Source organism: Oratosquilla oratoria, chromosome 12 (assembly GCF_046742065.1).
Source record: "Oratosquilla oratoria isolate Oo_2021 chromosome 12, ASM4674206v1, whole genome shotgun sequence".
Taxonomy (NCBI): domain Eukaryota; kingdom Metazoa; phylum Arthropoda; class Malacostraca; order Stomatopoda; family Squillidae; genus Oratosquilla; species Oratosquilla oratoria.
This window is the reverse complement of record NC_134788.1, coordinates 38,164,207-38,185,188: the sequence shown is the minus strand read 5'-3', so window position 1 is coordinate 38,185,188 and position 20,982 is coordinate 38,164,207. Positions and strand designations below refer to the sequence as shown.

At 34.2% G+C, this 20,982-nt stretch overlaps 1 protein-coding gene across 2 annotated transcripts in view; it reads left to right on the top strand.

Annotated features, from left to right (window-relative positions):
• The first annotated feature begins 266 nt into the window (after positions 1-266).
• The window catches only part of LOC143031441 (uncharacterized), a 32,418-nt gene continuing 11,702 nt past the window's right edge, over positions 267-20,982 (top strand). The window contains exons 1-2 of one of the 2 annotated variants that reach the window (XM_076195256.1): positions 267-1,633; positions 9,912-10,038. In XM_076195256.1, coding sequence (XP_076051371.1) covers positions 298-1,593 — 1,296 coding nt within the window. In that variant the 5' untranslated portion in view covers positions 267-297 and the 3' untranslated portion in view covers positions 1,594-1,633; positions 9,912-10,038. Of the gene's footprint in view, positions 1,634-9,911; positions 10,039-20,982 lie in introns of those variants that run through there. The other variant, XM_076195255.1, reaches the window with a different exon arrangement.

Here is a 20,982-nt window from a genome sequence, read left to right as displayed (position 1 = left end):
CACAAACATTGTATAGAGCTGAAGAAGTACATAAAAATATAGTTTTGGGCAGACTTTTCTTTATAGGTTGGGATTAAGATGAGACCTAGGCACCTTCACACCACTGAATACGAGTTTCGGTAATCCAAACCTGGATTGTCTCAACCTGGTTTATATCTATGAAACTAAGCTTGACCATTTTTCATATTTTTTTTATTTTTGATTATGTTAAATTTGAAAATGAGATGCCTGTTTTAGCTTCATTTATGGCCTTTTGTTGCAGGTTGACTTGGTGGAGAGTGCACAAATGCAAAAAAAATGGCATCAATGTCAAGTGTGAATGAGATGTTGAGAACTGGAAGTATGGAGGACGCCTACAAGCAAAGAATCACCTTGAGTAGGGAGGCTGAACTAAGGGCAGCTGTACCACAAGCTGGAGAACAGTTTGTCTATCCTCCTGCACATGCCTCTTTCTTAGGACATAACCAGCTCATACAACATGTCATGAATCATGAGACAGAGAGTATATTCAAATGTCTAATATGTAATGTTGTATGTTCCTCAAAGAGAACTTTGAGCCAGCACCTCTTGACGCACTCAAGAGAAAAGCCCTACAAATGTACTTATTGTCCAAGTGCATTTACAAAAAATGATCACTTGAAACGGCACATTCGCACTCACACAGGAGAAAAGCCTTACAAGTGTACGTACTGTCCCTCGGCATTTAACAATAGTGATCATCTGAAGCGACACATCAGATCACATACAGGAGAGAAGCCTCACAAATGTACATATTGTACTTCGGCCTTCTCAAAGAGTGATCGTCTAAAAGAGCACATTAGAACACATACGGGAGAGAAGCCACACAAATGTATGTATTGTAAATCAGCCTTCTCCAAGAGCGAACGGCTAAAGGAACACATTCGAACACACACTGGAGAAAAGCCATACAAATGTACATATTGTCCATCAGCGTTCGCAAAGAGCGATCGTCTCAAAGAGCACATTCGAACACATACTGGCGAAAAGCCACATGAATGTACGTATTGTGATTCTGCCTTCAGCAAGAGGCACCACTTGAAGCAGCACATTATGACACACACAGGGGAAAAGCCTTACAAATGTACTTACTGTGAATCGGCATTTACAAAAAATGATCACTTAAAGCGGCACATTATGCGGCACACTGGGGAAAAGCCACACAAATGCAAGTATTGTGATGCGGCATTTGCCAATACTGACCACCTCAATCGCCACACCAGGTCACATACAGGAGAGAAGCCCCACAAGTGTACACATTGCGATGCTGCATTCACAAAGAGTGACCACCTGAAGCGTCACCTCATGAAACACATGGGCGAAAACCCAGAAAAATACCGCCTCTGTGATGCTGCATTTACTCAGTTTTCATATATGAGGAGACCAGTGTGGCCACATGCTAATGAACCACCTACCCTCTACACACCTTGGGGTACTGGATTACCTGAAAGAAGTCCTTTAAAGAATCCCAGCCGCATACCTACAGAGAAAACACCTCATGTGTGCACTCAGTGTAACGCTGTGTTTACTCGCTCAGATTCTCTCTTGCTGCACATGAAGACGCATACTGGTTAATGGATTTACCTTTGGAAGTGGATTCTCAATATATGGAAAAGTATGTTATAATACATTAGATAATAATTTGAGATAGTTTTGTTATTGGATATAATTAGTGAATTTTAGTGTAAGACAAAAGACACTGTATGAATGGAGAACAGAAAAGTCAAGGGAAATATATTAAAAAAGATAACAGTACATAAGTAATTCTTTATTTCTAGAGATTTAGTTGGTATAGTACATTTCTAAGGAGTAACACATCAAATATTTCCTATGATAGATGGATTACATAATAGAGTATTCATGCAGGAACTCATATTGATCTGCATCAGCACTAGAGGGTATTAGTGTAGGAATTCTTTGTAGATTGCATAAGAATATTCATTTATTGTGCATGAAATATGGTGAAAGGCGAGTGAATCTCATGCTCTGCATGCAATTAATTTTGTATTATCTTTTTAGCAAATCAAGTAGTGCATGTGTATGTTGTTTCTCATTTGATTATATGCTTTCTCTTCTGAATGTGAATATTGGCTAAAAAAAAAAAGGCAAATTATATGTGGTTAATGGAGTCTTTTATTTCATGTGTAACTGAATGAAGTCTTGGGTCTTTTTTCCATACAGTGAATTGGAATAAGGGTTGTTGATTTTCAGCTAGGAAGAATTGCAATTCAGAATTGTTAATTCAGAGGTTGGATGTAATTTATAATTCATAACCATAAAGCTTGGATAAGGATGGAAGAACTATAGGAAATTGGTACAGCATATAAAGTACCCTTCAGTGAGACTTAGGCAAATCATGAATGTTCAAAATTCTATGACTGAAAAAATAATAGTAATAATACTGAAAGGTATTACAATAAAACTGGAGTTTTACATTCCCCTGGTATGTACATCTTTTAGGACCACCACTAGCAGGCACTTATTATTGGTTCCATTTGATTATGTGTATATATATATATATATATATATATATATATATATATATATATATATATATATATATATATATATATATATATATATATATTAATATAAGCAAGTAATCATACATAAGGTAACCAGTAACAATCTCTGTGTGGGACCACAAGTCACTCAAGGAAGCTATTTTTTATTGTGTAGGACTTAGTGTGGTGCATTGTAGTATGAGTCCTCTGTGTGGTGGTTGCGTGTGGGTCAGTTTGAATTTGTGGCCAGGCCATTTCTGTCTTAATACTATTTTAATACTGGATGGAGACCTGAGCACTGGTGTGCCAGTGTATTTACCTAGTTGTATTATACAGAAAGGGAGCTATGCTTGTAATGACCTGTCTTTGTATCTCTCAGCATCTAGTTTGTTCTTAAATTCTTGTATGGTTTTTGCATATACTATTTTTTTGTCCAGTTTGTTCCAGACATCTGTCACTCTGTGAAAAAATATTCTTTTTCAGATCTCTTCTATAACTATCCTTTTTGAGTTTCTTTTCGTGTTCTCTTGTTTTTCTTCTGTCCCACTTTAATAAATCTTCTCTGTCAAGGACTTCCATACCTTTCATGATTCTGTAAATGGCCAGTAGATCTCCTCTTTCTCTTCTTTGTTTCAGGGTTATTAGTTCCACCCATATTGTTCTTAGTAAATTGTAGTTTTCTCTGACTATTTTGTTGGTATGCTTGTCTGGTGACATGTCTTTGCTAATAATTACTCCTAGGTCCTTTTCCAAGCTAACTTTTTTTTTTACTTCCTTTGCACCAACCTTATATTGTCCTGATATTCTATTTTACTTTTTCCAAACTCCATTATACTGCATTTCTTGATATTGAAGTTCACTTTTCACTTTTGGCTCCATTTCTAGACTTTGTCCAGATCTCTCTGAAGTGATTAACAGCCTTTCTCTGTACTTATTTTCTTTAGTAGTTTTGCGTCATCTGCAAAGAAGTTTATATAACATTCCACACCTTCATCCATGTCATTTATATATATATATACTGTATATATATATATATATATATATATATATATATATACATATATATATATATATATATATATATATATATATATATATATATATGGCAAACATTATTGGAGCTAGTACTGAACCTTGTGGGACTCCACTTATCATTTCTTCCCAGGTCGAGATTCTATCTCCAACTACCACCCTCATTTTTCTCCCATTCAAGAAATCTTCCATCCATTTCATTAATTTTCCTTGTACACCTCCTGTTGTTTCAAGTTTCCTTATTAGTCATTTGTTTGATACCTTATCAAATGCCTTTTGTAAATCTATAAAAGCACAATCCGCCCATCTGCCCCTTTCATGTATTATGTCTATTAGCCTTGAATAAAAACAAATGAAGTTGGTGGCACAAGATCTTCCTTTTCTAAAGCTAAATTGTTTTGGATTCAGTATCTTATTTTCTTCCAGATGTTTAATCCATCTGTGGGGCATGTGATAATATAATAAGTAGATGAAAATCTGCAAAAGAGTGAAGGAACAATCATACATTGTAAAGTAATTATAAGTTTTATCTATTGTATATTAAAAGTACTAACAATGGGAGGAGGATGTTGGGGATATTCATCTCCTTGCTGCTTATCTTCAAATCCCATCAATATCCTCATTTCTTTATAAGGGTGAAGTCCTAAGGGACTGGCATTTGTCTCTGGACCAAACACATGATCTCTCTCTTTCAGTACCATATCTTTCCTTCACCTCTTTACATACAGAGAGCTGGTTACCACTCCCCTCTTCCTACTATACTAGCCAGTGACATAGAAAAAGATTCATATTGATAAAACAAAGACAACGGTTTGGTGTTTCTTCTTGGAGGAAGTTATGGGAGTGCCTGAAGAATGTTGCTGATCAGTGTTATGGTTGTAGGTTTTCAGGCAGAGAAACTCATGGAAAACAGTTATTACTACTGTTTATGAATACAAACATGGGATACAAAGAGTTTGATTTGTCTTGTTCTCATAAAACTTGACAAAGTGAATTACATACTCTCACACTTGCACTCTGGGGGGTTCAGTGAAGTATAGTTTGGCAGTCTTGTGGAATGCATGCTTTGTGATCTAAGTGTAAATGTATTTTTGTATGGACATATTGTGGAGTATTTGGGGATTAAGTAATTGTAAATATTTGAGAATACTGCTGGAGTTATTTAAATGTTGCATTTGGTTGACTCAGTGTGTATGATGTGATGTGAAGGGGGAGTACATTGAAGGACTCTTGCAGAGCCTATCATTCTCATGTGCTGCTATACAGGAAGGATTTTAGCTTTTGAGTGTAGATGTTCTATTGTTGTTTTAGTGTAGCCAGTTATTATTCTTAGAGCTTTATTTTGTGTTATCTTTAAGATATTTCTGTTTTTCTGAACTATTGCATACACTGTGGATGCATAGTTAAATGTACATTACCATAGTTCTTATGAAGTATTTATATAATGATAATTGTTTATTTCTGATGTCCAAATCCTGCGTCACTGTTCTAAGTATGTTCAGTTTTATATTTGTTTTCACTGTGAGGTTTAGGTGGAAGTCTTGCATGTATCAAATCTGAGACCAAATATTTTAGGCTTTTTGATTATGTAAAGACATCAGTGGGAAGCACAACAGGGCACAAGTTTACACTCCAGAAAACCCAAGGTAGCTCAGCTTTTCAAGCAGAACAGTTAATGAGAAGTTTAGTTTCCCAAATAAAATGATCAGAAGTAAAACTTACCATTAACCACTTCAGTACGAGTCAAATTCTTACGTGGAGCATTGGCTGCCATATGTATGCTGCATCACACTACTCAAATTAAAAAATATAAAGTCACTGCTGTATTACTTGTTCTCTTTTACTGTGAGTAATAATAAACAGAAAATATGATCAAACCAATTCACAGAATCCAGGGGTAACTCATGTACAACTACAAAAAATATGTAATCAGACGCCAGCTCCGGCAAACTCGTGTACCCACTTGTGCCTCATGAAGCCTACATAGGCGTCATCGTACTGAAGTGGTTAAGAAAAGATAACAGCTGGAGCAAATTGTCACCAGGACTCTTAGAGGCCCATATGATAAGTGTAAAATGTGATGGGCGCAAAAAAGGGAGAAAGAGTGAGAGTAGGGGAGGATGGTGCAACATTAACTATGAAAATCACATGAGGCCACAAAATTACAGAACAAATGCACATGCATTCACACTGTTTCTGACCATCTATTTGTATTTTTTTTGTTTTTTTGTGGAGACATCTGGGTACTTACTGCATGTACTTATTGCTTGAGTAAGCATACATGTCCACATTGCAAGCAGAGGCATACACACATGGTTATATGTAGATGCAAATCTGTACCCCAACATACAGAGTTCAAGGCAACCATTAGGTTTTGAACTAATGGTAAGTAAAAAGATGGGATGTAAAGTATCTGAGTCATTCATCTAAAAGTCAGCAAGGTAATTATGTTAATTATGGAATGCTGAGAACTTAAGAACAAGATTCACACTTAATTGCATGTCCATTAGAAGAAAGGTTAGTGCCATAGGATTGGAAGAGGGTCAATGTGATATCATTTTGCAAAGGAAAAGGAATAAGAAGCAACCCCTGAATTATAGACCATTGTCCATTTGGCAACATACTAGTTAAGTTATTTGAGAGAATTATGAAAAAAGATGGATCAGATATCAAAAGGAGATGGACATCTTGGGAGAAAAAAATCAGGCTCAGAAATTAGTCATGTGGCTCAAATCTGTGAATTTTGTACTTAAGGGTAATTGGTTGCAACAAGAAAGAGATAGCTGGAAGGGTTGTGTACATCAAGTAATGATAATGATTACCCTAAGTTCAACTCAGCCTTTCCCCACATAAAGGAGTAAAACCCTTATGGTATATATATATGAATATATATATATATATATATATATATATATATACATATATATATATATATATATATATATATATATGTATGTACATATATATATATATATGTATATATATATATATATGTGTATATATATATATAATATATATTTATATATATATGTATGTATAAATATATGTATATATACATATATATATATATATATATATATATATATATATATATATATTATATATATACACAGTAGAATCCAAATGTTTTGGACACTTGTAATTTCATATTAAAGTTACTAATATCGTCCTTGAGATTTTAAGACCAGATTTTAAAAATCGGAATATGGCAACCTACAAGGATTGGTTACCTCTAGACAAAATTTGAAGGAATAGGAAAACATAGGGTGAAGGTTATTAGTATATTTGCAATTCAGTCTTAAAAAGTATGTGTTCAAAATGATCCGGACACTTTAATTTACCTGTAGTAATTCACTTAATTGCCTATCATCTACATAACAATTTACTTTATTCACATTATTGGAACGTAACTTCAGTACAGGCCCAGCCCTTCTACAGTGAACATGCCTCGAAATACTATTACTTCTCTGTGAAAGAACTAATTGTGAAATTGCATTACCAAGACAAACTCTCAATTAGAGTCATTGCTGAGATCGTCAAACGTCCCAAAAGTGTAGTGAATGACATTTTGAAGAAGTATGACAAGACTGGTACATGTAAGGCAGGAAAACTCATTGGTAGGCCAAGAAAAACCATGGTAAAGCAAGATTGAGCCATTTTCTGTATCATGAAGAAGGATGACTTTGCAACAGCTGCAGCAATTTCCTGTGAGATCAGTGAGACTATGGCAGTCAATATGTCTAGGCAAAATGTGTCATGTCATCTTAAGGAAGAAGATTTGCATGCTAAAAGACTGAAGGAATACAAAGGGTAGCAACTAAAATGGTTCCCAGCTAGCTGGCAAACCTTATATAGATAATTGAGAAAAAAATTACCTTCTTTCATTAGAAGGAAGAAAAAGAGAGGAATGATATGATACTGCATTCAGATCAATAAAAGGAGTGAATCAATTAGACAGAAACTTTATTTTAATTTGGGAGAGGAGAGCAACAAAAGGTTATAGGATAAACCCGAAGAAAGACAAGGCACTTAAAGGTTATTAAGAAACACAACTTTCTGTACAGGTTCATCAATTTGTCAAATAGCATAAAGCAGGAAATAATTCAGTCATAAAATATATATTGATTTAAAACCTGGTTTGACCAATGGAGGAACAGAAATGAGACTCCATGAGAGTAACTTTTCCTGTACATTACTGCCTATGAACCACATGCTTCTTATAAGGGAGGTAGCCAGACAAGGCATGCACTCCCTCCCATCTATCACCTTTTTGTTTCCCTTTCATCTTAGCTCCTTAAGGCTGAAGGTCATCCCTGTCTACCACCTACTACCTGAGTCATAAAGCAGTGTAACAAGACATAGCCCATCCACAGTAAACCCAGTTACATTAATACATGCACACACTCTTTTTCATCAGGATAACTTTACATCAAAGAGTATATGATTTAGTTGCCAGTTTTCCACCCCCTTCCCGAATATTGTTCCTGTATGCAAAGTCCTGACTTATTTTCTATAACTCATTGTCAGTAATGAACATCTTTGGTGGCGTTACAAATCCTTGTATTCCCTGCCACCACTTTATACCATTCTGTCACATGTGTATATAGACCTCACACATCTTTCTGCTCTCATACATATGCATCATCCCTTAAACACTGTTCCTCAGATTTCATACACCTTCAAAAATCTCCATGTGGCTCTCATATATATTCTATTTTGAAGGCCATACAATAGTTCCTCACACTTATACCAGTAACAATTACTTAACCTATATGGTTCAGGAGCATCAAGTCCACCCTGCTCCCCTACCCTCTGCTGAGCTACCTTATCCTATCATCATCCTTCCATATATTTCCTAGTATAGTCAGGAGTTAAGTTCTGCAATTCTTACATTCTTTTTAGTCACCTGGATCTTTGTAAACTGGTACCACACATGCTGTCCTTCAAACTTCTGGGACTTTACCCTCCTAACTACAGTTGGCAGGAGAATACTCTGGATGCATCCATTCTGCTACACCTCCTTTATTCAGTAACTTTCTTGATATTCTATTGACTCCAGGTTACTTCCCAGATCTCTATGTCTGCATTTTTTTTATTTACTTCTTACTCAATTTGGTCTGCCTCTGCCTCCATTTTCTCTTTAGGATCATTGTTTTATGAAAAACAGTGTTAGTCAGGAAAAGTCTATTACTAACCAATGAATTGTCCCAAATACATATTTCATACCCTAAAATTGGATTATCATGTATGGTAATAGATACAAACATCTCAAGGCTAAATTTGAAGTTCAGACCTAATCAAATTGTGGCCACAAGTGCCAGCATTTTTCCTACTTCTAATTACATTATAATATTGACATTATCATTAGTAAGTTTAGATTTTTTTTTTGCATTTGGTGTCTTCTTTTACAAGGAGCACCAAATTGTTACAACCAAGAAATTTTACTGTATTTCATCATTGCCCAGGCAGCTTGGATGGATCTGAAAATTGATTAACTTTGCAGCTAGTAAGGTTGGGCATTAATGTTGACAGCATCTGTTGGTCACAAGTGAAGAATATAACACTGAAATTTTTTTACACACAAGAAGAAGAAAGATCATAATTGGGTATGTTATAGTTTTTCTCTTTTTCAAGTACGTGTTTCATGCAGTATTGCAAAAATGGCTGTCTCATGACATAGAAACAGTTTCCTTCAGTTTAATCCTTTTGATATAAAAGATAACATTGGCACTTACACAAATTTTGCCTTATAGTCAATCACTTGTAGCCTTGAGATTCACTTAATGGAAAACCTGCAGCCCTGCAGTGGCTAGCTGGTTCTTAGAACTACCCACAGATCTCTCAGGGAAGAACATTTTGACTGCTGTTTGTATTATATCAGTGTGGGACTGTTTCTATATCACTGGCTAAAAGTAGGAGAAAGAGGAAAATAGTCACTGGTTATCAGTTCCCCATGTATGAAAAAGTGTAGTACAGTTGAAGTTAATTGAGAGAGATCTTGGACCCAGTCTGGAGACCAAGTATCAGCTCCTCAGGGCTACATCTCCTCATGGAAGTGAGGGGGATGATGGGTCTTGAAAATGGGCAGTTTTCCTGTCCATCTTACAGGACCACCACACGCAGGTACCTGGCGTTGGTCCCTGCCTTCCAGTAGTCTATTCAATTAGAGAATGCAGTAATAGACAAGGAATTCACTGGATCCAGGGTCCCATACTTTTCATCTTTTTTTTTTCATATTGTTTAAGTGAAATATTCCTGATAACCTGGTTTTTGTGTAGCATAATTTCAGCTCTTTTCAACAGTGAAAGGAAAATACATAATAAAGCTTTCAACTTGATTTATAACCTTTCATTGCAGGTTGACTTGCTGCAGAATATTGTTGCAAAATAATGGCATCATTGTCAAGTATGAATGAGGTATTGAGAACTGGAAGTGTGGAGGACAGCTACAAGCCAAGCATCAACACAAGTAGGGAGGCTGAGCAGAGTGGAAATGTAACTCAAATTGGGGAAGAACAATATGGATGTCATCCTACAGAGTCCCAATTCATTACTCATGCTCAACATATGCAACATATAATGGATCATGAGGCAGACGGCTACTTCAAATGTTTAATCTGTAATATTGTGTGTTCTTCAAAGAGAAACTTAAGTCAGCACCTCTTGACACACTCAAGGGATAAACCATACAAGTGTACATATTGTGAGAGAGCATTTACAAAGAATGATCATCTGAAGCGACACATTCGAATACACACAGGAGAAAGACCGTACAAGTGTACTTATTGCGAATCTGCATTTAACAATAGTGATCACCTTAAGAGACATATTAGAACACATACGGGAGAAAGACCATACAAGTGCACATACTGTGAGTCTGCATTTAACAACAGTGATCATCTGAAGCGGCACATAAGGTCACATACAGGAGAAAAGCCTTATGAGTGTATGTTTTGTGAGGCTGCTTTTTCTAAGAGTGATCGTCTGAAAGAGCATACTAGGAAACATACAGGTGAAAAGCCGTACAAGTGCACATTCTGTGAAAGAGCATTTTCTAAGAATGATCATTTAAAACGACACATTTTGAGACATGCAGGAAAGAAGGCTCATAAATAGATCTATTGTCTTGCTGCTTTTATAAAATGTGATCTTTGAAATTGGCAGCTATTTAATACACTGTCAGAAAGAGCACACACTTGTATGTACTCACTGTATATACGGAGAAGGATTCTGAAAATTTTCTTATTGGTGCTTGGAATCTGAGAAAGCTTATGTGACCAAAATCTAGGGGAAAATCTCAGGTTGTCACATTGTAGCAGTCCTTATTCAGTGGAAGAGATCCTCTGTAGACCAGACAACTATCTGAAAAAAAGTAGCTGTGCACATGTGGTCCTATTTTATTGTACTCTTTCATGCTCCTTACGAGTACATACTGAAGAATTGCTTTGCAAATGTATATATTGGAATGGATTTTAGATTGACAAAATGTTTTACAACACAGGAGGCAATGTACTGTACTTTGGTTCTGTGTTGTAATGCATACTAAGTAATATTACAAAATATATGATTAAGACAAGTACATAATTACTGTTCATGGCAGCATGTTGTACTGTAATAATAATTGTTGACTCAGGTTTCATTGACTTGAAACTGAAAGGCCCACAGTGGCTGGCAATGGTCCATGGGCCCTCCCAAAGATTTCTCTGGGAAGAAACATTGGACTGTTGTCTGTATTGTATTGTTGTGGGGATGTTTACTGACTTGCAAAAGGATGGGAGTAATCATTGGTTGTCAACTTTCCTTGTAAGAAAAAGTGGAAGAAATGCTGATAGAGATCCTTGGTCCAATCCAGAGACAGTGTCAGCCTCTTTGAGTTGAGGGGGTTAGGTTAGGTTTTTAAGATGAGTGCCAGGGAGATGATTTTCTCTTATATCCATCTTGCAGGACCACTATTTGCAAGTACTCACCATTGATCGTACATTATTTTCAAGTGCTGGTGAATTATAATTTGGTAAATACAAGAGTGACATTAATTCTCTGAAAAAAAAGGGAAGAAGTGTCACTTTCATTAGTATTCTGTAGTAGCACACATCTGTACAAAAAAGAATATACTGTATAAGTAAAATCCATGTATTAGAGACAGATTGTAAATTTCATAATTCAAGAATGATAAGGAATATGAATTATTTACCATTGAAAATATAGTGAAGGCTGTCATTGGTGGAATCTAATTTGATGTTATTTTGTTAGAATTATTTCATATGGGTAATGAGTCATCTAAATTATCTCCATTCTCAAAGCAAATACACAGACTACTGCTTCCTACAGATTACTGGATATTGGTAAAAATAAGTGAATTATTAAGGTTGTATATAATTCTCAAAGCACAAATTAGATGAAAACTTGCCACACACAGATTGATGGTGGAGCCTTGTTTTCTGTGTTTCAGCATAGAAAGTAGCTTAAGTCTCACACCATTGTGTAAAAAAAATGTAGAAACACTCATGGTCAACATAACTGACAGGAAATTTTATTCATCAATTATCACTCCTATATTCCTTTTACTATATGTACACAATCAACTGTGAATATGATTGTTGTAATACTCATACAACATCATGTACACTGGTCACTCACATTGCATTGTCTCAGATACCCAAATTATATGAAAATAACATGTACTCTAAAATACTATACAAACACTTAGACCTTCCTCCCACAGCTTTGTGACAATATCTTTTTGAATAATATCATGGACTGGTTGTTAAATCATACATGAAATTATAAGTAATGTATACTTCAACACTTTTCTCCATTGAGAACATTTCTCATTCAAAGTGTGCTCATGTGAAAGTTAATTTTACATCCAATTGTATAAAAAAGTTAAAAGTCCATAGAGAAATTTTCTGAGGGAAATGAGTAAAGTTTTAGTGTACCAAAGACAAGGAAAATACATTAGTTGGCACTCTTGTAGCTTTGCTGACCTTTACCATCTCCAGTCTTCTTGGCAGGCAGACAGTGAGCTGTATGAATAACTACAGCATGCATTTTTATTGTAAAACAAGTAACAATATTTACTGTTGAAAAATGTAATCCAATTATAGTCATACTGAACTTAGGAGATTTTATTCTAGCTGATGTCAAATAATTCTAATTAACTGAGGGAGAACTCAAGGCACAAATGAGTGAAAGGTATCAAAGAAGCACCCAATAGATTCTTCAACATAGTATTGTGTACAAATAGAAAAAGAAATAGAGGCATTTGTCTGAGGTAGATGTAAGCAAGATTTACTCATAAATTTTGATGGGAGGTATATTAAACAGTAAAATTAATAATTTTGTAACTGATAATCATATAGTTGGTAGTCATTCATTCAATTGATAGCGGGAGTTCCTCTGACTGGAAAACCCATGGCATTATAGAAGAAATGTTGGGTTACTGCCATGAGATTTTTATCTTTTCAGAATGCAAGTGGATAGGTAATCCTGTCCTGGCATTATATACATATACAGTAAACACAAATAGCTGTTCAGAACAGTGAAAAAAATAGAAAGAATTCACAAGGAAGATCTTGTTTGGAATGGGAGAGTGAAAAAGGCAAATAGAAAAAATGAAAAAGAGGAAATACAGCTACTTTGATTTTCTGGAGTGACCTAAAACAAAAACAGAATGGCCAATCATAAAAAATAAATTAATTGGAAGTCAATTCAATAGATGGAGAAAAGGAAGGGAACTCACAAATGTAGCTCTATTACTGTACATTACAGTTATTTGAAAAAAGATATGTAAATATAATTAGGTAAATATACATATCATCTATATGTGTGTGTATATATATATATATATATACATATACACATATATATATATATATATATATATATATATATACATATATATATACATATGTATATATATATATGTATATACATATATATATATATATATATATACATATACATATATATATATACATATATATATACATATATATATATACATATATATATATACATATATATATATACATATATATACATATATATATATAAATATACCTATATATATATATGTATACATATATGTATATATATATATATATATATTTATATGTATATAAATTTATCAATTAATCTGTTCCCCCAGAACTATTTTGAAGATCCACAGCTCCTAGGTAACTAGTAACAGTCAATAGATTGGCCCATAAGTCACTCAAGGAAAAAATATTGTGTTGTCTAGGTATGGCTAGGGTGGAGCAGCAAAGAATGTGGTGCTTAGTGTTGTCTCTGTGATGGTTGCATTTGAGGCAGTTTGTTTCTATGATCAGGTCTATTTTATGTTGGTATTATTGCATGGTGACTAAATGCAGTCATGTGTGGTTCTCGTGTCCCAAGGTAGGGATTTGTCTGTGAATGTATGTATGTATGTATGTTTATATATATATATAAATATATATATATATATATATATATATATATATATATATATATATTCATATATATATATATATATATATATATATATATATATATATATATACATATACATATAGAAGGAGTCCTCGGTTTACAATGGTCTCGACTTCCACCAATTCATGGTTATGACACTAGCAGTGTCTGTCCCTGTACATTCCCCTTTGTTGATGCTTTTATTTATTTTTTCAATCTTTATATTTATTAATTTATTTTTCTTAATACAAAGAACTAGTTGGTAAGGCCAGAGAAGGAATACATTGCCATGCAATGACAGACTGAGGAAGGAAGTGCAATTTTGAATGACTAATTATCATTAGTTTCCTCATATATTATATATATATACATATATATATATATATATGCATATATATATATATATGTATATATATATTTATATATATATATTGATAAATCTTGGCACCAGGTTTTCTTTTAAACGTTTTGCTAAAATCAACTGCGTATTTGGCGCTACAAAGCTTCTTGAGTAGACTTTCAATTCTTCTAAATGTTGATTTTCAGTCATAAGACAGAATAATAGATTGCCAGTAAACATTAGGAACTTAGTCTACTGGCAATGTATTATTCTGTCTTTCCTAAACCAAAAATTAATGTTCAGAAGATTTGAAAGTCTACTCAAGAGGCTTTGTAGCTTCTTGAGTAGACTTTAAAGTCTTCTAAATGTTGATTTTTGGTCATAGGAAAGACAGAATAATAGATTGCCAGTAGACATTAGGAACTTAGCCTACTGGCAGTGTATTATTCCATCTTTCCTAAACCAAAAATTAATGTGCAGAAGACTTGAAAGTCTACTCAAGAAGCTTTGTAGTGCCGAATGTGCATATGTATATATATATATGTATATATATATATATATGTATTTATATATTATATATATATATATATATATATATATATGTATATCATATATATATATATATATATATATATATATATATATATATATATATATATATATATATATTTTTTTTTTTTTTTTTTTTATTGATCCATCTTTTTGGGTGGCGGTTTCCCCTTCATTATGACTCCAAACCATAAGATAGACTCTTCTGATGGCAGTGAACTAAAGAAAAAAAAGCAATCATCATGGAAGGTTCTTGCTTAGTCTGGTTCTGACCTATGCCAAAAATCAGTTTTTGACGTTGCATAGGAACGGAAGTCCATCATAACTCAAGGACCCCCTGTGGATGTGTGTGTATATATATATATATATATATATATATATATATATATATATATATATATATATATATATATATATATATATATATATATGTATATATATATATACCTGTCAATGATGCTCTTGCAAGATAGCCACCAGAAATAACTATATCCAAGTCACTTGTCTTCAGTGTCTGTCAACTCCTTTATCTCTGTCTTGAGATGTAGTCCTGAACTCTGGTTCAGGCATATGGGTCTTTTTGTCAGCTTCGAATATCTCCCCTCCTCTTTATCACATAAGGAGAACAAGCAACTGGTGACTGCTTCCCTATCAGCAACATAAACAGACCAATACCAATACAGCACTGACAGTACTCCAATATTTCTTCTTAGGGAGATCCATGGAAGGACCCAAGGATAACTGTTAATTACTGTGAGGCTGTGGGTTTCTATTTAGTGAAAATCAAGACAACAATTATTATTACAGTGGGTCAGGGGGTTAATTTTTCTGGACATGAGTGTTAGATCAGAGTTTGATCTTCATGACAATATTACTGTACAGATAATTCTGAAACAAAATCACAGAACATTTTGCTCTGTGGTTGCTGCATGGTGTGGGTTCAAAACATATTTTGAACAGTAATGTAGTACATAACATGCTAGGATTTTTTTCAATAGTGTGAATACATTGTTCTCTTAGAATTGCAATGCATAGAAGATAATGCAATGTGAATGCAATGTGCTGTGCGGATCCTCTATGTATACAGTGATCTCATTTTCATTTTCTCATATTTTTTCTGTATATCCAACTATGATATTCATGTGTCTAACAGTATTTTCATCAAACATAAGGCAGATATTTGCCATTTGTGTTACATCACTATATTCCATTTTGCTTGTCAGAATTTGCTCTTCTACTGCTAAAGCACTGTAGAGGTCAAATTCAACATTGTTGTGTTCAGCCAATAGGCCTTACTCATGGTTTCTGTGGATGAACCCTTATCTCTTTCTTGTATGGATCCACACTAACCTAGCTGGGATTTCTCAAGAAAGTCATCATAGCCCTTTATTTATTTATTTACTTATATATCTTTTATTGTTATTCATTTATCAAATTTTCTTACTTCTTACTTCAGCTCCCAGTAGTAGGCGTTATGCCTGTCAATGGTCCCAGCATGTTCCTCCATCCGGCTCTATGGAAGGCCCCTTCCTCCCTCAGAGTTTCGATGTTGGGCAAGTCATGTCTGCTGAGGGCTTCTTCAACATTTTATTTTATTTATTTATTTATTTTTTGTCTTACACAGTCCAATCACTCTACTATAATGTATATATTTTTTTCATAAATCATATTCAGCATTGACTCTGTGGCAGTTGTAAATGCCACATGCCTTGGCTTTCTGAGCACATAGGTTTAATTGCAGCTAAGCACATTTTCTTTATGTATATGAAATCCAATTAGGATTTCATATACCTATCTTCATGGACCATTTTGTCATCCCAAATTCATTCTTATTCAGCCCTGTGATTTTTTTCTTTTTTCTGAGTAAGGAAAGGTAGTGATTGTTTAGTACTTTTTTCAAATACTTGTAAAAGAAAATATTAATCACCAGTGTACCTAACTTAATCTCAAATGTTGCCTCATCTTTTGGTTGTTTCCATTGTTATAGCAGTACTATTCCAATTTGATATATAGTTGTCCAAACAAGTGCTTCTAAAATGACATAACCACCCCTATCAATGATGTTGGTTCAGCCAGATGTCTGGGGTGATATGTCCCTACATATTACTTAACACATTTTTTATGTTATGCCAGTTGAGGTGCTTAATTAAAAAATAATAATAATAATAATAAAAAGAAAAAAATAATGATAATGATTGTTGCCTTCAGTTTCACTGACTGGAAATACAGTCCCACAGGAGATCATCAGACCTCAGGTGAATCTAGTGCATTATCTCTGAATTGTCTCCGTATTGGTGGATTCATAACATATTCTCATTTAGATGTCTCCATATTGGGGGGTTCATAACATTTTCTCACTTAAATGTCTCCAGACCAAGCCTCCACATTCTAAATACTTTGAAGTTGTTTTAGAAAAATTATTATGGTGAGGAAACAGTTATTCCAAAAACAGTAATTTCATATCATTGAGAAATCATGAACTAAATTTTCTGAAAACATTCAATGTATGTGTCATTGTCTTTCATCAACAAAAAGATAATGGCTAATCATATTATTGCCATTTATTTTGATACAGTAAGTGAACTGAACTCGCATAAAAACACCTGAAATGTTTTTCATCTAGTCCATCATAGATTAAAGGATCACAAACTAATCAGTTAGATAATAGTTTTCTTAAACATATTCCAATAAAGAAACACAAATTAGTAATTATTTTTCAATGTAATACTGCTCTTTAACAGTACAGTATATGTTTTAAAATATAAAGTATTTTTATGGACAAGGTATGTAGGTTTCATTTACTGAAATACATTTGTACAGCTTATTGGTAAATAAATTATCATATTACTTATTCATATAATTGGAAAAGATAGCTATAATGTTACTTGTTCCCTTCACACAACAGAAACTTACCATCCAGTTTCAGAAAATGAAAATTAAGTTATTAATAATAATAACAACTGTTGCTTCAAATTTTACTGGGTGGAAAAGCTGGAGCTCTACAGAGGTTAGCATTGGTCCTTGAGCCTTCCAACAGATCTCTCTATGAAGAAATTTTGTGTTGCACTGGTGTGGAACTGTTTCTGCCACTGGCTGAAAGTGGTGACAGGGGAGCAGTCATGAGTTGTCAGCTCTCCATGTATGAAAAGGCATAAGAAATACAATACAAATTGATAGAGAATCCTGGATCCAGTTCAGAGACTGAGTGTTAGCTTCTCAAGACTGCACCTAATGATGGAGGTTAGGGGGTAGATGAGTTTTTAAAAATAGGCAGCTCTGCTGTCCCTCTTAAAGGATTACCAGAAGCAGGTACATGTTATTGGTCCTTGTTAAATTATCATCAAGTAATATTGAAACAAAATAATTTTAGGTTTAAATGGACACCTCAGGTTATTTGCATCGAGAAATTTTGTGAAAGAATCATCTTTCTACTAGTAACCTTAATACTTATATCAAAGACTATTCTAATTATCAGAATATTTTTTCTTAGAAGATTTCAAAATCTACAGGAAACATTTTGGTCTGGAGACACTGAAATAATGGAGATATTTTTAGAGGAGAAATTTTGGGTGTCCTTTGGGCCCTCCCAAAGATCTTTCTGTATTAGTGAGGGAATGTTTCTATGCCATTGGCTTCTAGTAGTAGGAGGAAGGGACTAGTCACCAGTTGTTGTTTCTCCTTGTGTGCAAAAAAAAAAAAAAAAAGGACAAAATGGAAAGTTAATAGAGAAAAATCACGTGTCCTCTTGGTGTTGTACCTTCAAATGGAAGTGAGGATGTTGACAGCTGTTGAGAATGGATAGTAGGAAGACTACTGTCTGATATTCAACTTGTAGGACCACCCCATGCAGGTACCTATTGTTTGCCCTGATTAAAAAAAAACTAATGAATGCAAAATAATTTAATAAGATAACATTATTAACAAAGTATGAGGTGAAGTTTAGCATGTATAACTATTATAAATGATTAAGATATGCAAATTAGAAATTATTAGGTTACACAGGGTGAATAGTTTGGCCACTACTAAATCGCCACTTCTCAAGTGGCCAAACCATCCCTAATGAATATAATAAACTGAGGGATACACTCAACTCTTGCTTGAGAGAATTTGAGGTTCTTTATGTATAGCAGTACCTTCAGTATACTACACAGATTCCCCATGATGATAATCATGTGGCATATTCATGAAGGTGTGGTTTACAATATGATCTCTGTAAATTATAGAGGGTGAGGCAGAAAACAGAGTTTGGCTTACAGCTTAAAGTGTAACCCACCATGCAGATCCCAGAAGTCTGTAAACAAAGCTGCCAAAATCATGCAAAGTTTCACGCCTGGAGGCTTTATACATTTATTAGTAAATGCATTGATTGACTATACCACTGGCTGAACCATCATTGCTCTCCTTTACTATACTTTGCTTTAGTTTAGTTAAAAATTACTGATCACTCCTTGTTCATTCTTTGATAGTATTCCATCTTAGTACAACTAACTCTCATACTCTCTGCTTCTAATGTATGTCTATAGTTAGGCATTGTCTGTAAATTGCATTTTATGATATTAGATAACCATTATTACTTTATATGAAGTGCCAAGCTTTATCTTGTACTAAAACAATAAATTAGAAGCAAAACAAGTTCTTTATGTCAATCCAAATGAGAATTCTTTGTAACACTATTTTGTAGAATATATATTTATCTCCATCATATAGGATAAAAAACTACCATACATCTACAAACATAACTTGTAACTCCAATATACTTTCCTTTTTCTTATTTTCTCTTGGCAGCCTTTCTTTTGTTTGTCTCACTTTCAATTCTAATTTTGTATGTCATCATAGCCATTTTCAAAACAAAAAATTAGTTACTTTATTTTTCTCAGTTTACTGCATTCGGTAATGTCTATAGATTGATATTTACTTTTTTATATTTATGTATGACTCACAACTGAAGATGTAATTACATGAATTATTGTATACTCACATGAGCTCCTTTTGTAAATGCTCTAGGCTATATCTGCATCCCATCAACAGCTCTGCTAGCAGCTAGTGACTCAAAGGCAATGGGGACATGAACCACTTCAAAACTGTGACTAATTGTTTATACTTTATCTTGGTTATCATACTGTTGGGCATATTTATGGGTATTAGCCAGAAGAAAACAGATGAACTGTACCATTGTGTTCAAGGGATTAAGATAACATGCTGGGACCAGTGGTGGGAACCTGCTTCTGGTAGTCCTGCAAGTTGGATGGCAGAGAAAATCATCTCTCTGCTACTCACTTTCAAAACCCATCAACCCCCTTAACTCCATCTGGAGGAGCAGCCCTGAGGGTGATGACACTTGATCTCTGGAGTGGGGACCCCAAGATCTCGCTCTGTCAGATTCAAATATATTTCCCATATTTTTCACAGGTGGGGACTTGATAACAGCCAACTATTTCTGATTACTTTCAGCTAATGACATAGAAACAGTCACACACTATTACAACACAGACAAGAGTCCATTGTTTTTCATAAAGATATCTAAGGGAGGGCCAGGGACTGTTGTGGCTTTCTAGTCATTGAAACTTGATGCATTTATACTAGTGACATACATAATATGTTCCCATGAAGTAAAATTCATTTGTGGAAGGACAGAGAGAAAATAGAAAGATTGAGTTAAAGGATATGGCTGCAGAAGTAAAGGAAATATGTAAACAACAACAACAAAAAAAGGCCAGTAAACTTCCTGGCTGGCAGAAAGTGTAGAGTGTCTCAGAATAGCCATGTGTTGAGGATCTAAAGACTGCATAATGGAGTTCCCCAAGGTGTTGTACGATGACTAGTATTGTTTAATTTATTCATGAGCCCACACTCCAAACCCAGAGCACGTCAAAGTTTTCACAAATGTGGCTGACCTAACCATCATAGTCCACTTACAAAAAATAGAATGACTGCTTCATATAAAAAATCATCTGTTACATTACATACACCAGACATCCATGAATCAAAGAAACTTCCAGCAGTCAAATTGAATGGCCAATTTCTACCACTGGATGAAAAATCTAAAGTTCTAGGGCTCACTTTTGATACTTGTCTTTCATTCATCCCCTCA